The 21,000-nt window shown below is 33.7% G+C and overlaps 2 protein-coding genes and 1 long non-coding RNA gene across 5 annotated transcripts; 2 read left to right on the top strand and 1 right to left on the bottom strand.

Annotated features, from left to right (window-relative positions):
• Positions 1 to 206: 206 nt before the first annotated feature.
• LOC116401998 (sucrose transport protein SUC8-like) lies at positions 207 to 1,953 on the top strand. Its single transcript, XM_031880643.1, is given in 3 exon segments — positions 207 to 1,476; positions 1,595 to 1,761; positions 1,763 to 1,953. Coding segments are annotated over 3 exon segments (1,488 nt in total). The 3' UTR covers positions 1,814 to 1,953.
• Positions 1,954 to 9,933: 7,980 nt separating this feature from the next.
• Positions 9,934 to 14,949, bottom strand: LOC116401972. Of its 2 annotated transcripts, none has more exons than XR_004214300.1 (2): positions 14,837 to 14,949; positions 9,934 to 10,140 (listed from the first exon to the last, which is right to left on the bottom strand). It is a non-coding gene; the product is annotated as an uncharacterized LOC116401972 (long non-coding RNA). The 2 variants fall into 2 exon arrangements; XR_004214301.1 differs by having other exon boundaries at positions 9,945 to 10,390; positions 14,837 to 14,943.
• Positions 14,950 to 18,346: 3,397 nt separating this feature from the next.
• LOC101203795 (sphinganine C4-monooxygenase 1) lies at positions 18,347 to 21,000 on the top strand. 2 transcript variants are annotated; one of them, XM_031881517.1, is made up of 3 exons: positions 18,347 to 18,564; positions 18,658 to 18,755; positions 20,251 to 21,000. In XM_031881517.1, exons 1-3 carry the CDS (start codon positions 18,534 to 18,536, stop codon positions 20,788 to 20,790), a joined length of 669 nt encoding a protein of 222 aa, XP_031737377.1. In that variant the 5' UTR covers positions 18,347 to 18,533; the 3' UTR covers positions 20,791 to 21,000. The 2 variants fall into 2 exon arrangements, with proteins under 2 accessions (XP_031737377.1, XP_004138918.1); XM_004138870.3 differs by having other exon boundaries at positions 18,348 to 18,755.

Genomic DNA, 21,000 nt, shown 5'->3' with positions numbered 1-21,000 from the left:
AAAGGATTAGGAGAAGAAAACCCAAAAAAAGGAAAAAGAAAAAGAAAAAAAAATCCAGTAGTATTGATGTTGGAATTGTGATTTCCTTTTTCCTTTCTGGAAAAAAAAGCAGAAAAAGAGAAACACAAATACGAAAAAAAAGCAGAAAAAGAGAAACACAAATACGAAAAAAAGAGTTGTATTAAAAATCCGGATTAGGCACCATCATGGAGCATGGAGGTGTTGTGTCGAAGGGGATGGCGTCAGACCCTTCAAGTTCGTACCAAAAAATAATAATAGTTGCAGCTATTGCAGCCGGAGTCCAATTTGGTTGGGCTCTACAGCTTTCATTGCTAACACCTTACGTCCAACAACTTGGAGTTTCACATACATGGTCCGCTTTCATATGGCTTTGCGGACCATTATCAGGACTTATTGTGCAACCCACTGTCGGGTACTACAGTGATCGCTGCACCTCTAGGTTTGGTCGTCGTCGGCCGTTCATTGTTGCTGGATCTACTTTTGTGGCAACTGCAGTTTTCCTCATTGGCTTTGCTGCAGACATTGGGCATGCAGTGGGTGATCCGCTTAACAAACCCACAAAACCAAGAGCTGTTGCCATCTTTGTGGTTGGATTTTGGGTTCTTGATGTTGCTAACAACATGCTCCAAGGCCCTTGTAGAGCTCTGTTGGCAGATATGTCATGTAACAACCACAAGAAGATGAGAATGGCCAATGGATTTTTCTCATTCTTCATGGGGGTAGGGAATGTTTTGGGGTACGCAGCTGGGTCCTATAACAAACTCTACAAATTCCTTCCCTTCACACTAACCAAAGCATGTGACAGTTACTGTGCCAACCTCAAAACATGCTTCTTGATCGACATTGTATTCCTTCTCCTCGTTACCACGTTCGCTGTGTTGATGGTGAGCGAGAACCAATTTGACCCATTGGAGATTGACGAAGAAGCAACACCCTTTTTCGGGAAATTGTTTGGAGCACTCAAGAAGTTGGAGAGGCCAATGTGGCTTTTGTTGCTGGTAACAGCCTTGAACTGGATCGGTTGGTTCCCATTTATCATGTACGATACTGACTGGATGGGTTTGGAAGTGTACGGAGGAAAGCCAAAGGGGAGTCCTGAAGAAGTCAAGTTCTATGACCTTGGTGTTCGTGCTGGGGCCCTTGGGTTGATGGTAAACTCATTTGTTTTGGGATTTTCAGCTTTGGGAATTGAGCCAATAAGTCGTATTTTAGGAGGCCTCAGATGGTGGTGGGGAATTGTTAACATTATATTTACAGTTTGCATGGGATCCACCGTCGTGGTTACAAAGGTTGCTGAGCGTTGGAGGTCCGTTAATGGTTTGCGTCCTCCTCCACTAAACGTCAGGGCAGGAGCATTTTCGATCTTTGCGATATTGGGTATTCCATTGTCAGTCACTTTTAGTGTTCCATTTGCGCTTGCGTCCATCTTTTCTTCAGAATCGGATGCGGGTCAAGGTAGTGAAAAGAAAATTGAAATTTACGACAGTTTATTTTACTAATTTCTTTATGTATAATTAATTAGCTAACAAAGCATATGCTTCTTTCCTTTCTCTCCCCCTTCACATCACAACAGGCCTCTCCTTGGGAATTCTCAACCTCTTCATTGTGATTCCACAGTTTATCGTATCCGCAGTTAGTGGGCCATTAGATGCTGCTTTCGGAGGAGGAAACTTACCCGCATTCGTAATGGGTGGAATTGCTTCTTTTGCAAGTGCAATGTGTGCAATGTTCGTCCTCCCGCGATCCACCACCTCAATCCGATGTCTCCTTAACAATGGGCGGTGGTCATTGATTCTTCCAACTTTATCAGATTTTCACCGTTCCTCTCATTATTTTTTGTCCATTTTCTCTACTCTTTTCTTTGTTAATTCTTTGTATGAGATAATAAACGTAGAATAATTTATAATAAAACTAGAATGTTTTTATTTTTCTTTTCTAATCTCTCTCATATGTCCTTTTATTATCAAATCTACCTGAATCCATCTTTTTCATCTCTACATCCACACAACACTATCATTAAATTATATACTTTCCCATTTTATTTAAAAAATATCTCTAAAGTTTTATTTAAAAAATACAACTAGACTATTAAAATGTTTCAAAAATATTCTTAAACTAAAAGAAAAAAAAAGTTAAAACAACTCTTCCAATTATTATATGAACGGAAAGCGTTAATAAATCTCATTTCAAAAATAATTTAAAATATTTTTCTTATTTGTAGAGTGATAAATTTGTAGTTAAAAATATCTCTATTATTTGTGTATAGTGATAAATTTATTCCAAGTCATTAATATCTCATCAATAAATTTAAGCTCTCCTACATTTAGAGAATCTCTTCTCAATAAAACACAATGTACAATGATTAGGAGAATGGAGTATATCTCCCATCTTTGTTTTTTTCACTAAAAGAGGCACAACATGACAACACATTTGTGAGAGAATTTTTAATTCAGAGTTATTTTTAACCCAAATAATTTTTTTAAAAGGTCTTTTAAATACAACATGGGGTGAATATTTAAACCTGAAACCTCTTATATTCGAAAAAATATAAAAGCTAGTTGAGCTGAGCTCAAGGTAGCGATAAAATATTTTTAATTTAGAGTTATTATTGTTTCAACTATATATAAATAATTTTAATTCATAAACTAATTGTGAAAGTAATTTCTTTTAAATTTTTTAAGTTAAAAAGGGAATTTTGAAAATCGTATTTTTAAACTAAACTTTAACGATTTCCATCTAAAACTAACTGTAAGGGTATTTTTGAACCCTTATTGAAAGTTTGAGGGTATTTTTTAAACAAAATGCAAAGTTAAGGGGCATTTTCTATAACTTAGCCTTTAAAGAAAGCAAACAAAATTTTATGGAATTCAATTTCTTATACTAGGGCTCAAAATGGGTTAGTAACATCTTTTTTTTTTTCCCTTAAATTTAGATACATACATTCTAGTGCATAATTGATACATAGTGTAAGGGAAAACTGCATGAATTTACAAAATACAACATAATATGTCGTACTAACTATAATTAAATAACAATATATATTAAAGCAACAACCACTACAAGAACTTATGGATCTCTCAACGAAGTTTTACACCGTCCGGAGAGATTCATAAATTATTTGAAATAAACCAAATATGCTTATTTACCCATATGTGTGTTCGTGTGGTGGGCTCGTTGCCCAAATTCACATCTGTGGAATCTAATCAAACCACATTCACAAGATCTAAGGAAGAAATCAGAGAGGCAAGATCTATGAAAGAAACCAATGATAGGGAGATCTAAGAAAGAAAACCCATGTGACGATTGGATGTAGGCAAACACGTCATCAAGACAACAGGGGTTGATGGAGAGGGTGGTGGATCGGGAGACAGATGAAGGCTACAACTCAGTTGGAAAGATGACACAGAGGGAGGTGAGAACTGAATCTTCCATGGTGGTAGGGGTGCCGGGTTGAGAAGGTTGGTGTTGAGAGAGAGGATTTTGTGGGAAATGGATCTGGAAAGAAGGGTTTTGGAAAAATGATTTTGGAAAATGGTGGGCTTATTTGAGGGATATATTTGTAAATAATCAATCTATTAGATTGTTTTTAAAAATAAATAGAGAATAAAAGACAATGTTGTAATATAGACCTATAATAAATGTCATTTACGTACAAATCCTTTTATCTAAACTAGAGGTCTCGTATTCAAGGTTGTTATTCCACTTTTTTAAAAAAAAGAAATTTAGACAGAAGACTTACTTTAAACATGATTTTACACAAATGTCTCAAAATCAGACTTTTAATGACCATTTTATCCCTCACATTAATTACAAATAATATATATTTTCGGAATTATATAATAATATATACTATAATTAACTTATATCACATTTGTTATGAATCTTAAAACTGACGTATTTAATAAATTAAATATATAATAATTTTTTTTATATTATACCATTTATTAGATATGCAAATTAATTGTGATATATATTTTAGTCAAATTTAGTAATTATATATGGAATATTTTACACAAAACTAACGTATTTGTTTTAATTGGACATTGAACAAAGGTTTTCTATCTGCAGTTTACTATTTCCGGCATCTTTCACCATTTTTTTCGTTCACTTTTTTCACCTAATTTTCGTCTGATTTATATCTCACTAATCACTAATCAGTTTACAACTCTTCTTAATTAATAACATAAAAGTAGATGAGAGGTTAAGAAATAGTGGATTCAAAATGTATAAACATGCAATTTATGTATAAAGAATATAGGCCTTCGACCACTTTACAATATGAACAAAACATATATTACAAATGATTAAAAAAAATGGAAGAATGGAACACATTACTACAAGTTAAGAGTTCAACAACGAATGATTTCTTCTTTTATCACGGTTGCATATTCTTCAGGTAGTTTGTTCCAACTCTTTCTTTCTTTGTAATTTCCTCCGACCATTTTGAGTCTCTCTTGCTCGGCCTATTCGGCTCTCCTCTCTCTAGGTGGGGATGAAGTGCTTGTATATGTTGCTTTTCAACGGAAAAACTCTATTCCTCTAAGCGTGTCAGCGCTGTCATATGACCCTGTGTAGTCACATCATTTCAACTACCATTTTTATCTTCTTGTGAACTTTCCTCGCATGATGTTTAGGTTCATCGCCTAGAGTTAGTTGTTAATCGCCAAGTGTCACAATGGCAACCCTTCAAGCACGATGCGAGCGATTGTGCAACACTTGTTCTAACTCAACGAATAAGTCAGCTGATCAAAATCTGCAATTCGCGGACAAACATAACACACGATTCAGCCTCCCCTCACGTTTTTGGGAAAATATTTTAGAAAACGTGAAAGATGATTAAATTGATTGAAATCATTGTTAAAACAAGCTTTGAAGACTATCAATTACAACAAGAAAGCATAGATTGCAAAAAGTACGGCAAGGCTTGGGCGAGGATTCAACAGGTATATCTCCCCTATCAGTACTTCTCTAAGACACACATGATGTCTTTGGGGACTGTTTTCCCTGGGCTTTCCAACGACTCCAGTGGAATAGCCATAAATGTTGGCTCATCACGAGCAAGACCCTTCTTCAACTGCATAGTCGAGATCATCTTTATCCCATCAGGCTGACGAATCTCTGTTTGTACAACAGTAGGCGTTGTTCTAGTAATCACTAGACATTTGGCTAGCGGCATTGGTATGACCTGATGTTCAAGTAGAAACTCCATACCCAGTACTACGTCGAAGTCATCCATCTTTGCGACCATCAAATCTATGAGACCGCTCCATTCTCCCATCCTCATTGTCGTTCGTTTTATCAGCCTGGTGATAGGTAAGCGAGCTGAGTTCACGACCTTCATTTTTCCCGCGTCTTTCTCCCAACATAGATTCAACCGTCTGGCTTCTACTTCTGCTATGAAGTTATGGGTGGCACCAGAATCCACCATAGTACTCTGGGGCGACTTCTGGTTAACCTAATAGTCTACATACATTAGACCATTCTTCGTCTGTCCACTGGTCTCCTCCATTTTCTTCTGGAGCGATGACATAAACTTTAGGGCCCCCATTCTAGGATTCTCGCCCTCCTACCTGTCCAACTTCTCCTTTAGTCTGACTCAATCTATCATCTGAGTTTGAGGATAGGGTGGCCTAAAAAGCGTTGAAGGCGATCCGATTGGGGCACTCTCTAGCAAGATGGAGCCCTTTACATATGAAACAACTTATGGAATTATCAATTGTGTTCTTATTGTTTAATCCTCGCCAGTTGTTTCCTGTATTTGCTTGGAAGGGCTTGCAGTCTCCACCTTATCGCTTGTCCCCTCTATAGACTTAGAGAAACTTGGGCGGTTGTTTCTGTTTCCCCCAAAGTATGAAGCTTGATGTCGTCTTGCATCTTGAGATTCACTAGATAAGTCGAACAACCGTTCAGCCACTGCGTATGCCGACATGAGGTCTTGGATCTGTTGCTCATACAACTTGGTTCTAGCCCACTACTTCAAACCCTCGACAAAACAGAAAACTTTGTCTTTCTTTATCATGTCGCATATATCCAACATCACTTTTGCAAATTGCTTCACATAGTCTCGGATGTTTCTCGTGTGCTTTTCACTCAGCTTCCGTCGGGCCAAAATTTTGACGTTCTCACGGAAAAGTTGTGAATGAATCTCTCCCTTTAGGGCATCCCACATGTCGATTGTGCAACGCCTCTCTTGGATGTCAATGTACCGGGACCTCCACCACAACTTCACATCTTCTGAAAGATGCATGGTTGCCAATGTCACCTTGATCTCTTCAATAACTGTATTTGTTGCCTTGAAATACTGCTCAACATCAAAGATGAAGTTTCCAACACCTTTGCATCCCTCGCCCCATAAAAGGGGTTGGGTTCAGGAATCTTGATTCTGCCAACAGGAATGGCTCCTCCAGCTGGAGCCTGGTTTGCTAATGCTCGCATGGTAAGGTTCACCCTCGTGTTTACCTCTACGAGCTCATTCCTCACGACATCGAGGGTTTCTAGAAAATCCTTCGTCATGTCGTTGATCATCTCCAACATATTCTTTTGCGAGTTATCATGCTCCATAACTCATTCTTCCATTTGGGCAACAAAGTCCGATGAACTGTCCCCACGCTCGTAGGTGACGTTTTCCGTCCTCATAACTCGAGATTCCAGAGTGTCGACTCTAGTCAGTAACTTCTGTATGGGTAATTCGTCAAGGCGACCGAACACCGCTTCATTGCCATCGTCATTCTTGGCAACATCGTTAAGTCGTTGTTCGAAGAACTGAATGGAATCAGGAACTTCCACCAGGTAGAGCATCTGCTCTTCGATTCCCATAAGTCGCTCATTTTGGGTCTTGTTAGACTGTTTCGCCACTGACATCTTTCTGTCTCGCACTGTCAACTAGTCAATTAGGCTCTGATACCACTTGTCACAATCGCAACCCTTCAAACACGATGCGAGCGATTGTGTGGTACTTGTTCTAACTCGACGAACAAGTTAGTCGATCAAAATCCACAAGTCGCGGACAAACTTAACACACGATTCAGCCTCCCCTCACGTTTTTTGGAAAATATTTTAGAGAAAGTGAAAGAGGATTAAATTGATTGAAATCGTTGTTAAAACAAGCTTTGAGGACTGTCAATTGCAATAAGAAAGCATAGATTGCAAAGAGTACGACAAGATTTGGGCATGGATTCAACAGGTATGTCTCCCCTATAGTACATTTTGAACATTTTCAGCTCTGATAGGCTTGCATATGAAAATGTTGAAACGTCACACCCAAGCATATCGACTTGAAATTGAAAGCAACTAACTAAACTATGTACAAGACATAAAGACAAGATAAATTGGGGCTATTCGGAGCATACGGTCATAGGTAAACACACCTTGGACAAGTATGTCCATTACACCAAGCATGATACATCGCATTGTCTTTGCGCGAGATGTCATGTGTGAATTGCTCCTTTCTTCTTTTTCCCACTTGTCCTGCACATTTAAACGTGATAACCGCTGAAAACAGGAACGACAACTATGTAAGTCATATTTCTAAGTATTTATACCTTTACAACATAAGTTCTATGTTCTGAGCATCCCTTATGCGTTTTAACCCCATTATTCTAATACAAATGACTATAATAACAATCATCTTTGCATGTTATCAACGATCAAGCTAAATTTGGCAAAAAAATATTCTTGTAAATGTGCATGAAATTTCAATAGCCAAAGAACTTTGGAAGAATCTTGAAGCAATGTAATAGGCAAAAAGCTTGTCAAATTAGTTGTACTTGATGGAGTAGTTTTCTATGCTGCAAATAGTGGAAGGTACAAAAATCTCAAATCATCTAGAAGTTCTCAATGACATGTTTCTACGCTAGAGATAAGAGGAGTGAAAATAGGGGATGAAAATAAGGCACTCCAACTTATCTGGTCACTTCCTCCTTTTTATGTACACATGAAACCAATCTTGATGTAAGGGAAAGAAGCTTTTAAATTTTGCTTTTTGTTAGAAGAAAAAAGATTGAAGAGAGAAAAGCATACTTCATTCGAATTCAGTAATGGTAGTTAGTAGATATAAGAAGAAAAATTTTGTGTAGAAAATGATTTGCTAAGAATGTTGGACACATAAAATAGAAGAAAAATCCAAACAAAAGCAGGTTTGTTAAAAGGCTCTAAGTCAAATGCTAACATTGTGTTTCTTGCCAGGGAAGACAATGAAGTCTAAAGAAGACAAAATTCATCCTCGTGGTATGTCCGCTTTATCATGATAGAGGATATAATGTTAAAGGTTCCACATCGGTTATATAGGCAACTTGTAAAAATTATATCAATTGCGGAAAAACTTTTAAATAAGTCAAGTAGGTGGAAGTTGCACAATAAAATTCAGCAATATGGTTTATCAACATGTGACAAAAAAATTCTTGAAATGTGGTATTCCAAGTGGTCTACTCTTTATGGTGGAGTATTTTATAATTCTCTGAGTTGAGAAATATAATTGTCGGTTAAAACAATGTATGTTTTAGAGATGTGGATTCTTCTAACAACTTGCCAAGGTAAAATTTGTTGGATTTGGTAAGACGTGGGTAAATCCCACATTGGTAACATTTGAAGAAACCGATGGTGTCACAGGCATGCGTTTTGAGGTTTTAACAAGTGGGCTCCTAAACTAAAATTGGATCGCATGCCCTAGAATAGTTTTAGATCCATCCCAAAACTAATACACCTTTAGGCTTTTGCATATTGACTCTAATTAAATTTCTTTTTGGTATTCTCTAATGAGAGAGTGGTAAAAAAAGATTGAGTATTCAAAAGCTTTTAAGCAAGTGGTTTTGTAATTGGAAACGTGGAACGAAAAACATTGTGTGATTGTAGTAAAATTTTCCATGTTTTTCACGTAAATCTTGTGTTTTTAGTTTTATTGCTTTCTTTGATTTTTTCGTTATTTTTGAGTTTACTCCTGCAATATATTTGGGAGGTTTTTCCCAATAATCTATATAATAAGTAGTTGAATTCTAGTTCTCAAAATTGATGTGATACTTTAATCATTTCAGCTCAATTTGAGAGTCAAATTGAACCAATTACACCCCTAAGAAAAATTTAAGCATACAAGAACGTACAAAAGGTTGGATATGTGTATGATTCAAACTCCATATCCGCATGGTAAGAAAAAGATCATAGGTAAATGGTACGAGCTAGATTTCTTGGATGAAACCGAAAGTTACATATCCAAAATAGACAATATTATATATTATCATGAAGATATAACACAAATGATCATATTCTAGGGTGGATAACAATAAAAAAAATTAACTATCGTGGATTTAACTAGTGGTAGAAAAAAGTGTGCATACCTATTTTAAAATAATAATAATAATTTTGTAAAACAATCAAACGTGAAATTATTTTGAAATCGCTCACAATATACCTAAGTCAATCAAACACCTATCTATAAGTTGGGTGAGTGAGAATGTCAGAATCCACAAAACATTCGTACGCTGGATTGGTTCTGAATGGGCAAATATAGACTTAAAATCACATAAATGATATAGAAAAGAATGCAACACATCGGGTTCGAATAACTCCTCGCTACTTTGGATGTTTGTGCCCACCAAAGGTGCGCATAACGTTTTAGAAAATACTTTATGGAAGCATGGCATTAGCTCTCGGCCACCCTAGGGAAAATAATGGACCCTTAATGAACTATCCAATGACACATGCATGTGCCTATGTCATGGCACAAGCGAGCATCATGGAAATAAGTGGGTCTTGAGGGTCTTACTTTGGGGGATGGAAACCTTGAGAGCAGTGCATGCTACAATAATTCTCCTTTCCCTGGGTCCAATTTTGCAATATAAGGGCCTAGCTAACTTAGTATGGCAAAGTGAACTACTCAATAAGACATAGCTATGAAGCATAGACAGATCACAACATAGATAACAATTTACTTGTATAAAGGGGATGTGCAAGATCAAATATTAATCTCCATGAATAGTTTCAAATTAATATATAGACAAGTCACAAGTCATTATTAATGAATAATCTTGGTGTACAGTAGGAGCATGACCATTGACACGTTACATTGGATTTTGTCTATGTCCAGAAAGAGAATGCAGCAGTTGCTGATCTTGCCAAGCGATCTGTCTAAAACATATTTTGAAAACATTCCATTCATACCTTCCACATGGAGACTAAATTAATAATATGAGAATGAAATTGAAAAACTGAGAAGAAGAAAAAAAGAGGGATTTAAAGATGGGAGATGATCTGTAACCAAAAAAATAATAGTAAAAAAGAGAGCTCACACACTGACTCGCTTTCATAAACTTTTCTTTTGGGATCAAGTCACTGTCAATCCACTTTGACCCTACCCTTTACGTAGGGTAGGGAGCCCCTAAATCCAACAACCATTTTTCTTTAGTTTTCAAATATCCATTTAATATTGTACTGTGGAAACTAAATCCAAAAGAAAAATATAGAACATTTCCCAAAACATGAAGATCGTTTGATAAAGTTTCGTTTTTAAATTTCTTTAAAAAAGTTATGATTATCTCTTCCCAAAACAGTGACTATGTTTCACCTTTCTTGAATTCTAAAAACAATCATTGTTTATCAAAACTTTAGATTTTTTTTTAAAGTAAGTTTATAAACACCGTGCTTCTTTGTTTTGTGTTACCTTCTGTCAAATTTTTCAAAATTCAACATAAGTTTTAAGTACTAAAAAATTTAAATCTTTCACTAAGATAGATTAAAATCATTGCAAAATATTCTGATGAAAGAAAACACATCTTTCAGAAACTAAAAATAAAATTTAAAAAAAAAAAAACTAAAAAATTTAAAAGCGTTCAGTAGCAATTTCTTGTTTTTATTTTTTTTTTAAATTAAGGATATTTTGTTGAATTTTTAACCAAATTTCAAAAATAAAAATATCAAAAGCAACTTTTTCTTTTAGTTTTCAAAATTTGACTTGGTTTTTTAAACCATGAGTAGAACGTAGATATTTTGAAAACTAAAAGAAGAAGTAGTGTTTGTATGTTTAATTCTTTTAAAATGGTTGCCAAATGAGATCTTAATTTTTAGATTTTAGTTTTTCAACACTAAACCTACTGACGTTCTTTCCATCTCTAAATTCATTGCTTTCTAATATGATTTTTATTCATGGTTTAAAAACCAATCAAAATTTTGAAAACTAAACCAAGAAGAAAACGGTTACAAAAGAGGCCTAATATGTTATTAAACAGAATCTTAGTTTAGAAATTGTTGAAAATGTTTTAAAATGTAAAAAAGAAACAAGAAGGTATAAGTAAAAGTTATTAGTTGAAAGAAAGAATAGAAAACAATAGAGAAGAATAAAATGATAAAGAAATATAAACTATGTAAACAGAAATAATAGGAAGAAAAAGAAAAGGCATGAAAGTGAAAAGGATAACAGAAAATGTTTTTAGAGTGATTTTAAGAGAAGGGGAAGAATAATATGTTTATGACGGGGATTATGATTTAGGTGTGTGGGAGAAACCAAGAAAAGGCAATTTAAGAACCCCATATGGAGAGAAATGCAGACCAGAAAGCAACATCTCATTTTAACTCTTTTGCTTTTAATTGGAGAATGAAAAAGTAAAGCAGCATGAGAGAGAGAGAGAATATTTCACCACCACCACCATAAGCATAAGCATAAGCATAAACATAAACATAAACATCAACATCAACATCAACATCAACATCCAATCCACCAAAACGACACAGTTTTTGCTTCTACATTGACCAGTCAGCCTTCGTTTTGGAGACACCCACTGTGCCCACTAAATTTTGAATAAAGCCTGGAACTTCTGCTTTAGAATGTTCCAAATATCCAACTTGCATGTGCCATATACCACTCTAAACATTATTAACCAATAAAATTATATACATGTTTGTATTTCACATGTTGTTCCTTTACAACCTACATGGTGATGATACACATATTTGAAGCTATGTTATCAATTTAAGTTCAAAACAAAACAAAGACAGAGAGCAAAGTGGTTACTTCTTTTAAGTTTAAAGACTAAGCATAAACTTTAAACACTGGAGTTCAACCAAAACTGTCATCTAAAGTTTAGAAATTAGGTTAGAATTTGAAAGACAAAAATAGGACTTAGAATATATATAAAAGACAAAGATGTTGTACCTTCAAATTGCAAGGGGGACAAAGGTTAACTCACAAAAGAGATGGGTATAAAGAAATAACCAATGATTAATTAGAAGTATTAATTAATGGTTTAGGTAGCAAAGGAATAATTTATACAAAGGAAAAAATAAAAGGCATACTAAAATTTTATTTAAGAAACAACAAACAGAGTGTTGTTTTAGTTGCATGGGGAAGAGAGCTTGGAATTCAAAAGTGGAACTGCGGAAGGAAATCTTAGAATGGCCCAAAGCAAGCGTTTGTTTCTTTTGGTAACTATTCTTTTGGGGGCTGAACTGTACCCCTCTTCTTTTTCTTCTTTGCCTCTGTTGTGTATGTCTGATTATAATAATATCAGTTTTTAAGGTTGGCCCATTACTTCTTCTCTACCTCCTAAATACTTCTTTCTTATTCAACCCCATTTCCTTTTCTTAATAGCAAAGAAAGGTTAAATTACACAAACAGCCCTGAAAGGCAATGAAGCACAGAATCTATTTTATAATTTTGGAACTAACTAGAGTGAAAAATTGGACCAAACTGGGTTAAACTAGTTACAGTGTTTAAGATTCCAAGTGGGATATGAACTAGCAAGAAAATTCCTGCTGTGTTGGGATACAAAAATTCCTTTTATCTCAATAGATGTATTCAAATGGATGGTGTGTTTAAGAATGAGGAGTTGGTTTGGGAAAGCACAAGGAGTTTGGTGTTTGGTATTATAGAGTGGATAAAAGAAAAGAAAAAGAAAAGGTAATCGATAGAGATATGAAGAAATAAATTAGGAAAAAAGATGCTTGGCTTCTCAGAGGCATTGTTCCAATAAACACCTTTATTCATCCTTATAAGATTCTTGGATAGCAGCCTTAGATTTGCAGGCTTATGATTTGAATGAATCTAAAATCGGTCTAGATGTTTGAGGGCCCAACTCTGCTTTATGCTTTAAAGTCACTTCCAAAACCAATGACAGATAAATAACAGCCTTGTGTGTCTACTACAGGAATCAAACTACCACAAAAACAAAACAGAATTAAGAGAAAAAAAAAAAAAAAAAAAGAGGGAGAAAAAAAAACCAACATATCTATCCTCTTTCTCCCTCTTTTTGCTTCATTGTAGAAGCCATGGGTTTTAGTATACACAGAGTACTTATTGTCCTTCTCATGTGTGTTGTTGCACTTTTAGCTGTTAAAACAGATCAGGCCTGTGCTTTGAGAAGTATAGACCTTGCTCTAAGACCAAGCCGCCACATTCTTGTTGAAGACTCAACAGTGGAGGAACTGAACATGAAAAGGAATTCACAACCACGAAACAACAAGTTCGATCCAAATCGATCAAGCAAAAGAAGGGTTCGGCGAGGATCGGATCCTATCCACAACAGGTCTTAGTTCATTTCTGTTGTTTGCTGAAGGAACCCACAAATTTGATATCAACAGAAGCAAGGAAACAGAGAAAGGTTCAGGCCACAGCAGAGGAAGAAACACCAGCAAGAATCTGGTTTCTCCAATGGTTGGTTGGTTGGTTTGATCATTTATCCCCATTACATAACGATTCCGTTTTTAGTTTTCTGTTTTTGAAAATTATGCTAGAATTTTCACAATTTCTTTAGTATATTTTGCACATTCCTTAAAAACACATTTGAATTCTAAGCCAAATTTAAAAACAAACCCATATATATAAAAAAAAGTTTTGAAATTTGGCTTAGACTTTAAATATGTTTTTGAAGAGCGGTTAACAAAACAAAGAACTACCTCAGAGAAAGTGGTATTTATAAGCTTACTTTAAAAAACAGAAAGTTAAAAACAAAATTGTTATCAAATGGGTTTAATGTTTTGTTTTCAGAGTTCTTGTTCCTCATATGTGTATAGTAAAGCTTCCTGGAGGAAGTCCAACACAATGACCTCCACACTGAAACTAGAAGTGAATTCATAAACTTAGCAGTAAAAAGATCACAGAGATGAATGACAAAAAGAATCCAACTACTTGACAAAGTAACATTGAATTTCTTTTGAAAAGATGATTACTTTGAATCTGTTTGGAACTTCAAGTTCAAGTTTCATGTTGCAACAAGATTCTTTTTTAATCCATCAGCTAGATTTTAACAAAGCTTTTAATTAATTTAGTTCATCTTCTACGGATACCATTTTGGGAAATTTTATAGAAGATGTCTCCTCTCTTCCCCAGAAATTGCACAGTTTCACGCAAATCTGCACACAATCAATTACCCATCAGCTCACTGAGGAGCCTTGTGAATGTGTACAACTCAACTTGTGGCCTTGCCTTTTGCTCTTTAGCTTTTTCTTTATATATTGTGGGTTTCAAAGCTTTGAGATGAACATAAGGAAGTGTAATGAGTAAAGCATTTTGATGTTATGAGAAACTGTGAACAAGAGTCTAAAAGTGTAATGATTAAAGCATTTTGATGTTCTGAGGAATTGTGAAGAAGAGTGTATTCATTGTTGTTTGTGTCAAACAAGAAGAAAAATCTTGCACATCATAATCATGGTTGACAAAGTACTGATAATTCTGAGTGTCTGACTGAAACTTGGAGATATAGAAAAATGCATGAACAAGTTCAAGTGAAAAAAAGAAAAGAAATATTTGCGTGTCATCGAGATGGGGATTGAACATACGAATCTCAAGAACATCTGATCCAAAACAGTACCAGTAACAAAGAGTATTTCGTACCTGAACATCTCGGCATCGAAATGGGGACTGGGAATCCACAAACTCAAGTGCCGAGGTTGGCTAACTTCCAATTAAGGAAACGCCAGTTTGTGCGGCCTATCATTACATTGCCCTTTTGCTCGTTCTAATTTTTAATTAATAGGTTCATTTTTGGCTAATTTGCATACATATAATTTTTAAAAAATGTTGTTATATATTTAATTATTCTAAAAATATAATTATTATATTTACCATTATCGTTATGCAAACCATTTTGCATATACTATATTTTATAATATTTTCATTTGGCTATTTACAACAAATTATTGAAATACACCATTTTTTGTTTGATTATGAGATTTTAAATAGGATAAAAATAATCTATTTTAAAATTTTGAATATTTAGTTTGATATCAAATCTCATTTGATTAGATATACTAATTTTTTAAAATATTTAGAATCTAAATTTATTTATATCGTCTGCTATTTATTTAACTTATTATTGAAAATATCTAAGATTATTCAATTTTATATTTTCGTTTTCGAAATTGTTCTATAGAATTTAAATATTTTTTTTTTTGCAAAGGTATTGTAATAAATGTTTGATGGGAATTTGAATCTGTGACCTCTTGTCACAAGCACATATAGATGTCAGTTGAGCTCATGTTGGCTAGAATGTAAATATTTTTTTAAAAAAAATATTTTAGTGTTGGTTATATTTTTTTAAAAAAACATTTATTTATCTTGTTTTTATAATTTTAAATTTAGATTAAATTATTTTTATTTGTTTGTTGTTATTTTAATTTATACAAATTGCATAGATAAAAGTAGTTAAATTATTGAAATACAGTTTATAATTCTGTTGGTAATGAGATTTCTACCTAAGGAAATGAAAAGAGAATACTGATGAGATTCAAACCACAGAATTATTGAAATATACTATATATATACTTTGAGACGTTGGTCATCAGATTTCAACCTAACATAATAAAATGATAAATTAATCAAAATTTTCTCCACTTTTTTTTTAATTTGAATTTTTTATTTTTTGTTTTGATTCAACTAATCTTTCAAAAAATTTAGGATTATTCAATCTTTAATTAATTTTTTTGTTACTATTTTGATTTTAATTTTAATGGAGAGACATTTTCAAATATAGTAAAATAAATATATCTAATGGTAGGGTAACGGTGACATATGTAAAATGTCAATGTAAGGGTATTGATGACAATATATCCAATATCAAGTTATAGATAACAGTAACATATTTATTGATTATTCAATCTTGGTGTCATCTAAGCATATTTAATGACACATTTTTCAAAGTGTTATTAAATAACCTTTCTTGACAGAAGCTTCAATGATGCAAAAAATTTATCGTTGAAACTCTTTATGATACAAATTATGTGTCGATAAAACTCAAATTTGTAGTAGTGAAAGATTTAATTAATAAGCTCAATTGGAGAATTCGAAGTTTATTAGGAATTCTAAGCTTATTAAAAAACTACCCTAGGAATCCTATAAATAAGACCTTAAGAGTCTTATTTTACATATAAGCAAAGACATAAAATTTATTCTACACAAAGAGAGAATAGATAGAGTCGAAATTTTACTTTGTGAGGTTCTAGTATACCCGAATTTGAAGAGTCAAATTTTCAGTTCATGTGTGGATATTGTTAGAAAACGCTTGTGATTTCACAGTGTTTTGGTGATATGAATTTAGAGGATCATCCTTATCAGAACAAGGCAATTCAATTTCGAAACGTTGACATAGAAATATGTTTATTTGTTATTTAATTGTTTATGCACTATCTGTTTACATTCTAAGTATTAGAGAAATATTTTTTTAGAGTTAATTCTGCTACATCTAGCCCTAGTTCGTTTTCAAACACCCCTCGGTATAGATATATTTGTTTCCATCTAATATACCCATGATCAATAAGTTAATCTTTCACATGTTGTTTGTAACCTCAACTGGATCAAAATACAGTTTTACTCCAAGATTACGTCTTGTTCCGTAAGTCCCATTGATCCACTATTAAACAATTGATTTAAAGTCCAACTTATAAATCGAATCCCTCTCGGACTGATTAGAGGTGGAGCCCCTTGTTCAAGACTTAGATTCAGTCCTTAAGAGAACAACCTATCTACTAACCCTAAAACGGGTAGGAGTGAATCTCGTCTTGTACCCTATGTCCCATAGTCATCCATCTAGTCTTACCTCAAAATAGGAGGCTTATTGAGCCAACGACGTTGAGCTGCCCTCACCTATGCTGATATAAGGATAATTTCATGTGACTAAAAGTTCATAGTTAGCTCAGAATTAAGATTAAGTTATTTAGGTCATCAATCAACAAAATAGTCAGTTTTATACAATCAACGATGTTATAACTTGAAAGTGATTATTTAATGGTTCTAGTCTTATGTAAACTCTTTAAATAGAATGCCTCAGCCACTTTCACGTCTCTACATGAACAAATAAAGATTACACCATTTGTACTAACTACAAAGCAGGTTGCATCCATAATGTCCTTAGAATTAGGGGCCCAACCTTATTCATATACTATGACCATTTAAGATATATACTCGAACTTAATCCACGTTTATGTCTCTACATAAAATTCAAGTTTACACTACATAGTCTCAAAACTTTAGTTTGTTGGATTCAAGATTATAGTATTCTACTTTTACTAATAAATCCTCAATAACCACTTTTTTGAAGAATATAATTTTAAACTACAAACTACAAAGACATAAATTCCAACAAATTAATAACGTGTTGACTGAGACATTTTTTGTATTTTTCATTTTCGGTTTGTAGACTTTTTCCATTTTCGAAATTGTTCTAGTAAATATTTTGTCGGTTTATAATATTTTTTTTTAAAAAAAAAACTCCTATTTTTTCTTACATTTAATTAATTTCTTATTTGAGTTGAGCGTTATGTATACAAAATTTATACGAAAAATTATTATAAATGATTGAAAATATTTATAAAATATGATAAAATTTTATATTGAGATAGACAAATATGAAGATGTGGTTACTTTTAAATGGATTGTTTTTAAATATAACAAAATGAAGAAAGATATTTAAAATTGAAATAAAATGTCACTATATGCAATAGATTACTACTCGTGCAAATCAGTAAATCATGATAAAGATGGTAGATAAAGAGTTAGATTCGGGTATATTTTAAACAAATATAGGATCAAAACTAATTTAATTATTGTAAAGATGAGATTAATGGTTGGAGAGATTCAAATTTGGAGATGTAATCCGTATACTACATTGATTTGCAAATCAAAATGGAAAAGAAACAAAAAATGGTATTTAAGTTAGAATCAAAGTTTGAGAGATGGGGCGGGCGAGCAGAGAGAGAGAGAGAGAGAGAGAGTCGTCATGGCATTTGGATTATTGGTATCATCGGTCAACGGAAATACAAAAATGTGAATATTTGTAATATAAATTTTATTTATTAAAAAAATGCATAATTATTGTAATTTTAAATTTGTGAAATTATCAATTGCTTTCCTGTTTTCTTCAAATAAAAAAAAAAGGGAAAAAGAAAAAAAAAAGAAAAAGAAAAAATCTCTCTTCGTGTAAACCAGAGTGGGAAGGTTGTTCCCGATTTCCTTCCCAACGCCTAGCAGATTTCTGATTTGGGGATTTATGGTTCTCTCTTCCAATCTCTAAAATCTCTACCTCTTTCCCTTTTCAATGGAATTCACCATCTCCGATGATTTGTTGGGTACTTTCGTCCCTATTTTCGTTTATTGGTTCTATTCTGGCTTATACCTTCTTCTTGGTTTCTTTGACAATTATCGATTGCACTCCAAGACAGATGAGGATGAGAAGAACTTGGTTTCTAAATCAACTGTTGTTCGGGGCGTTCTTTTTCAGCAATTCATTCAGGCTATTGTCGCCATCATCCTCTTTAAGGTGACCTTCTTTCTTTTTTTTTTTTTTTTTTTTTTCTTTTACCTATTTTTTCAATTCTTAATCGTTGCTCTTTGTTAATTTTGTTGTTATTAAGCTCATTTCTGATTCTAATTGTTTGTGAAACTTACCCTAAAATATTTCAACTGAGATTGTATTTTGCTCTAGACTTTGCCGAAACTCTTTGTTTGATCTTCCTGAATTTTTCTTGGTTTATCACCTCTTTGTGGTACAGCTTGATTATAGTTTTACTAGACTGCATACAAATTCGTTGTGGGTTTTCTTGTTTCTGGACCTATTCAGTTTGACAAAAATCTAAATAATTACTTCTCTTCTGTTTACATGTGTTTTAAATTTTGATTTTGACAAGAACAGACTAGACACTGGATGGGGGGAGTGAAGAAGCAATGTCATTGTTGACCTATTATCAACTTTCGGTTTCTTATAATTACAACTATTGTATATCTTAAACAGGATTTGTTGCTTACTTTTGTTACTTTAGTTCGAATTGATGGAGCAAAATTTTAAACCTTTTCACATCAAAATAATTTAGATGGCAATTGAATTTTTTTTAATTTGGTTCAAGAATAAGAGGAGTTAATGATTCTAAGTTAAGGAAGTTGAAGGACAAAATCTGGTTATTAGCTTTTGACTGTAAGTATGTTTTGTTTCGAACACTACAAGGAAGGCTTTTGGTGAATACTTTTAACTTCAAGATAGACGTGAACAAAATTTTTGCATATTACCCCTTTTTCATAGCTAAATATTCTCTATGAGATGATTTTTTGGACTGGAAAGTTATGGTCTAAAACATGATATTTTTGTTTTCTTTGTAAATTAAATTCCATTTCCTTTAAGTATATTGACCTTTTGATTTGTCTATTCGTTTTAGGTTACATGTTTATTCACAAGTTTTAGGACCAATCCCCATTTGTGTTCTGCATCGGCACTCGGTTGGAAGTCACCAACTTGCAAACAAAAAAATCTTGAACTTCTGTTTAATTTTGTGGTGTTTTGCTTGTATTTCCTATAATGTTGTTGCCATTGCTTCTAATCCGTGAAGTTCCTTTTCTTTTTGAGTCCCATGCTAAACTAGTTTAGCAGTTGTTCGTGTGAAATATTGTAGACTGAACTAAAACTATTGTTATTATTAACCTCATCCAAGTGCTGTTAGATGAATTGTTCAGTTTGTCGTCCCTGTGGTTAAAGTGGCAAGTCCTGAACTCAAATGTTTTGAGCATACGAGCTCAAACTAAGATGCCACCTATTTGGGGCATCTTAGAAATCCTGGTTTTGTAATATTCTAAAGTTTAGTAGTTGTCTCGTGAGATTATTCCAAATGTATGTAAACTAACTCAGAGACTTAAGTTTTTGAAATAGAGAAAAGAAAAGGAATCAATGAGAACTTTGGCATAAGTCATTGATATTATGTGGGGTGTCTCTGCACTTACGTTCGAGTTTGGTCTCTGAATTTATAATTGCATTTTGTTATGTTCAGTTGACTGGAAATGATGATGGAAGCAATGCAGTTCCAAAGTCATGGCCAATGGTTGTTTTGCAATTTTTAACTGCGATGTTCATTCTAGACACGTGGCAGTACTTTGCACACCGATACATGCATCATAACAAGTTTCTGTACAGACACATTCATTCTCAGCACCATAGGCTTGTTGTTCCATATGCATTTGGGGCTTTGTATAATCATCCAGTGGAAGGTCTACTGCTTGACACGATTGGTGGGGCGTTGTCATTTTTAGCATCTGGTATGACTCCTAGAATCTCCATCTTCTTCTTTTCCTTTGCCACTATTAAGACGGTAGACGATCACTGTGGATTATGGCTGCCTGGTAATCTCTTCCACATCTTATTTCGCAACAATACTGCATATCACGACGTCCACCATCAACTATACGGCAGCAAGTTTAATTTTTCACAGCCTTTCTTTGTTACATGGGATAGAATACTTGGTACCTATATGCCTTACTCCTTGGAGAAGAGAGCAAGCGGCGGCTTTGAAGCACGACCAAAGATTGAATAAATACCGTAAGCAGCAATCAGTTGCTTATATTATATTATTTGTATCCCACAACTATATGATTTGTATATTACTCCTATTGTTGCCATTTTTATACTTTTTCCCCCATTTTCCCTCTCTTCCCTAACATAGATTTGAAACATGAGTTCAGATGAGCTAGGTTGTGTTTTGATATATATATATTTTTTAAAAAAAATTTATAATTTTTTAGCA

The sequence above is a fragment of the Cucumis sativus genome, chromosome 2 (genome assembly GCF_000004075.3).
Source record: "Cucumis sativus cultivar 9930 chromosome 2, Cucumber_9930_V3, whole genome shotgun sequence".
Lineage (NCBI taxonomy): Eukaryota > Viridiplantae > Streptophyta > Magnoliopsida > Cucurbitales > Cucurbitaceae > Cucumis > Cucumis sativus.
Note: the sequence above shows the minus strand (reverse complement) of the source record. Positions and strands in the feature narration are given on the sequence as shown.

Bases quoted from the DNA above. Each gene is read 5' to 3' on its own strand.
- LOC101203795 (XM_004138870.3), top strand. From the start codon at position 18,534: ATGGAATTCACCATCTCCGATGATTTGTTGGGTACTTTCGTCCCTATT. The intron at 18,756-20,250 runs GTGACCTTCTTT...TGTTATGTTCAG, and splicing joins TCGCCATCATCCTCTTTAAG to TTGACTGGAAATGATGATGG.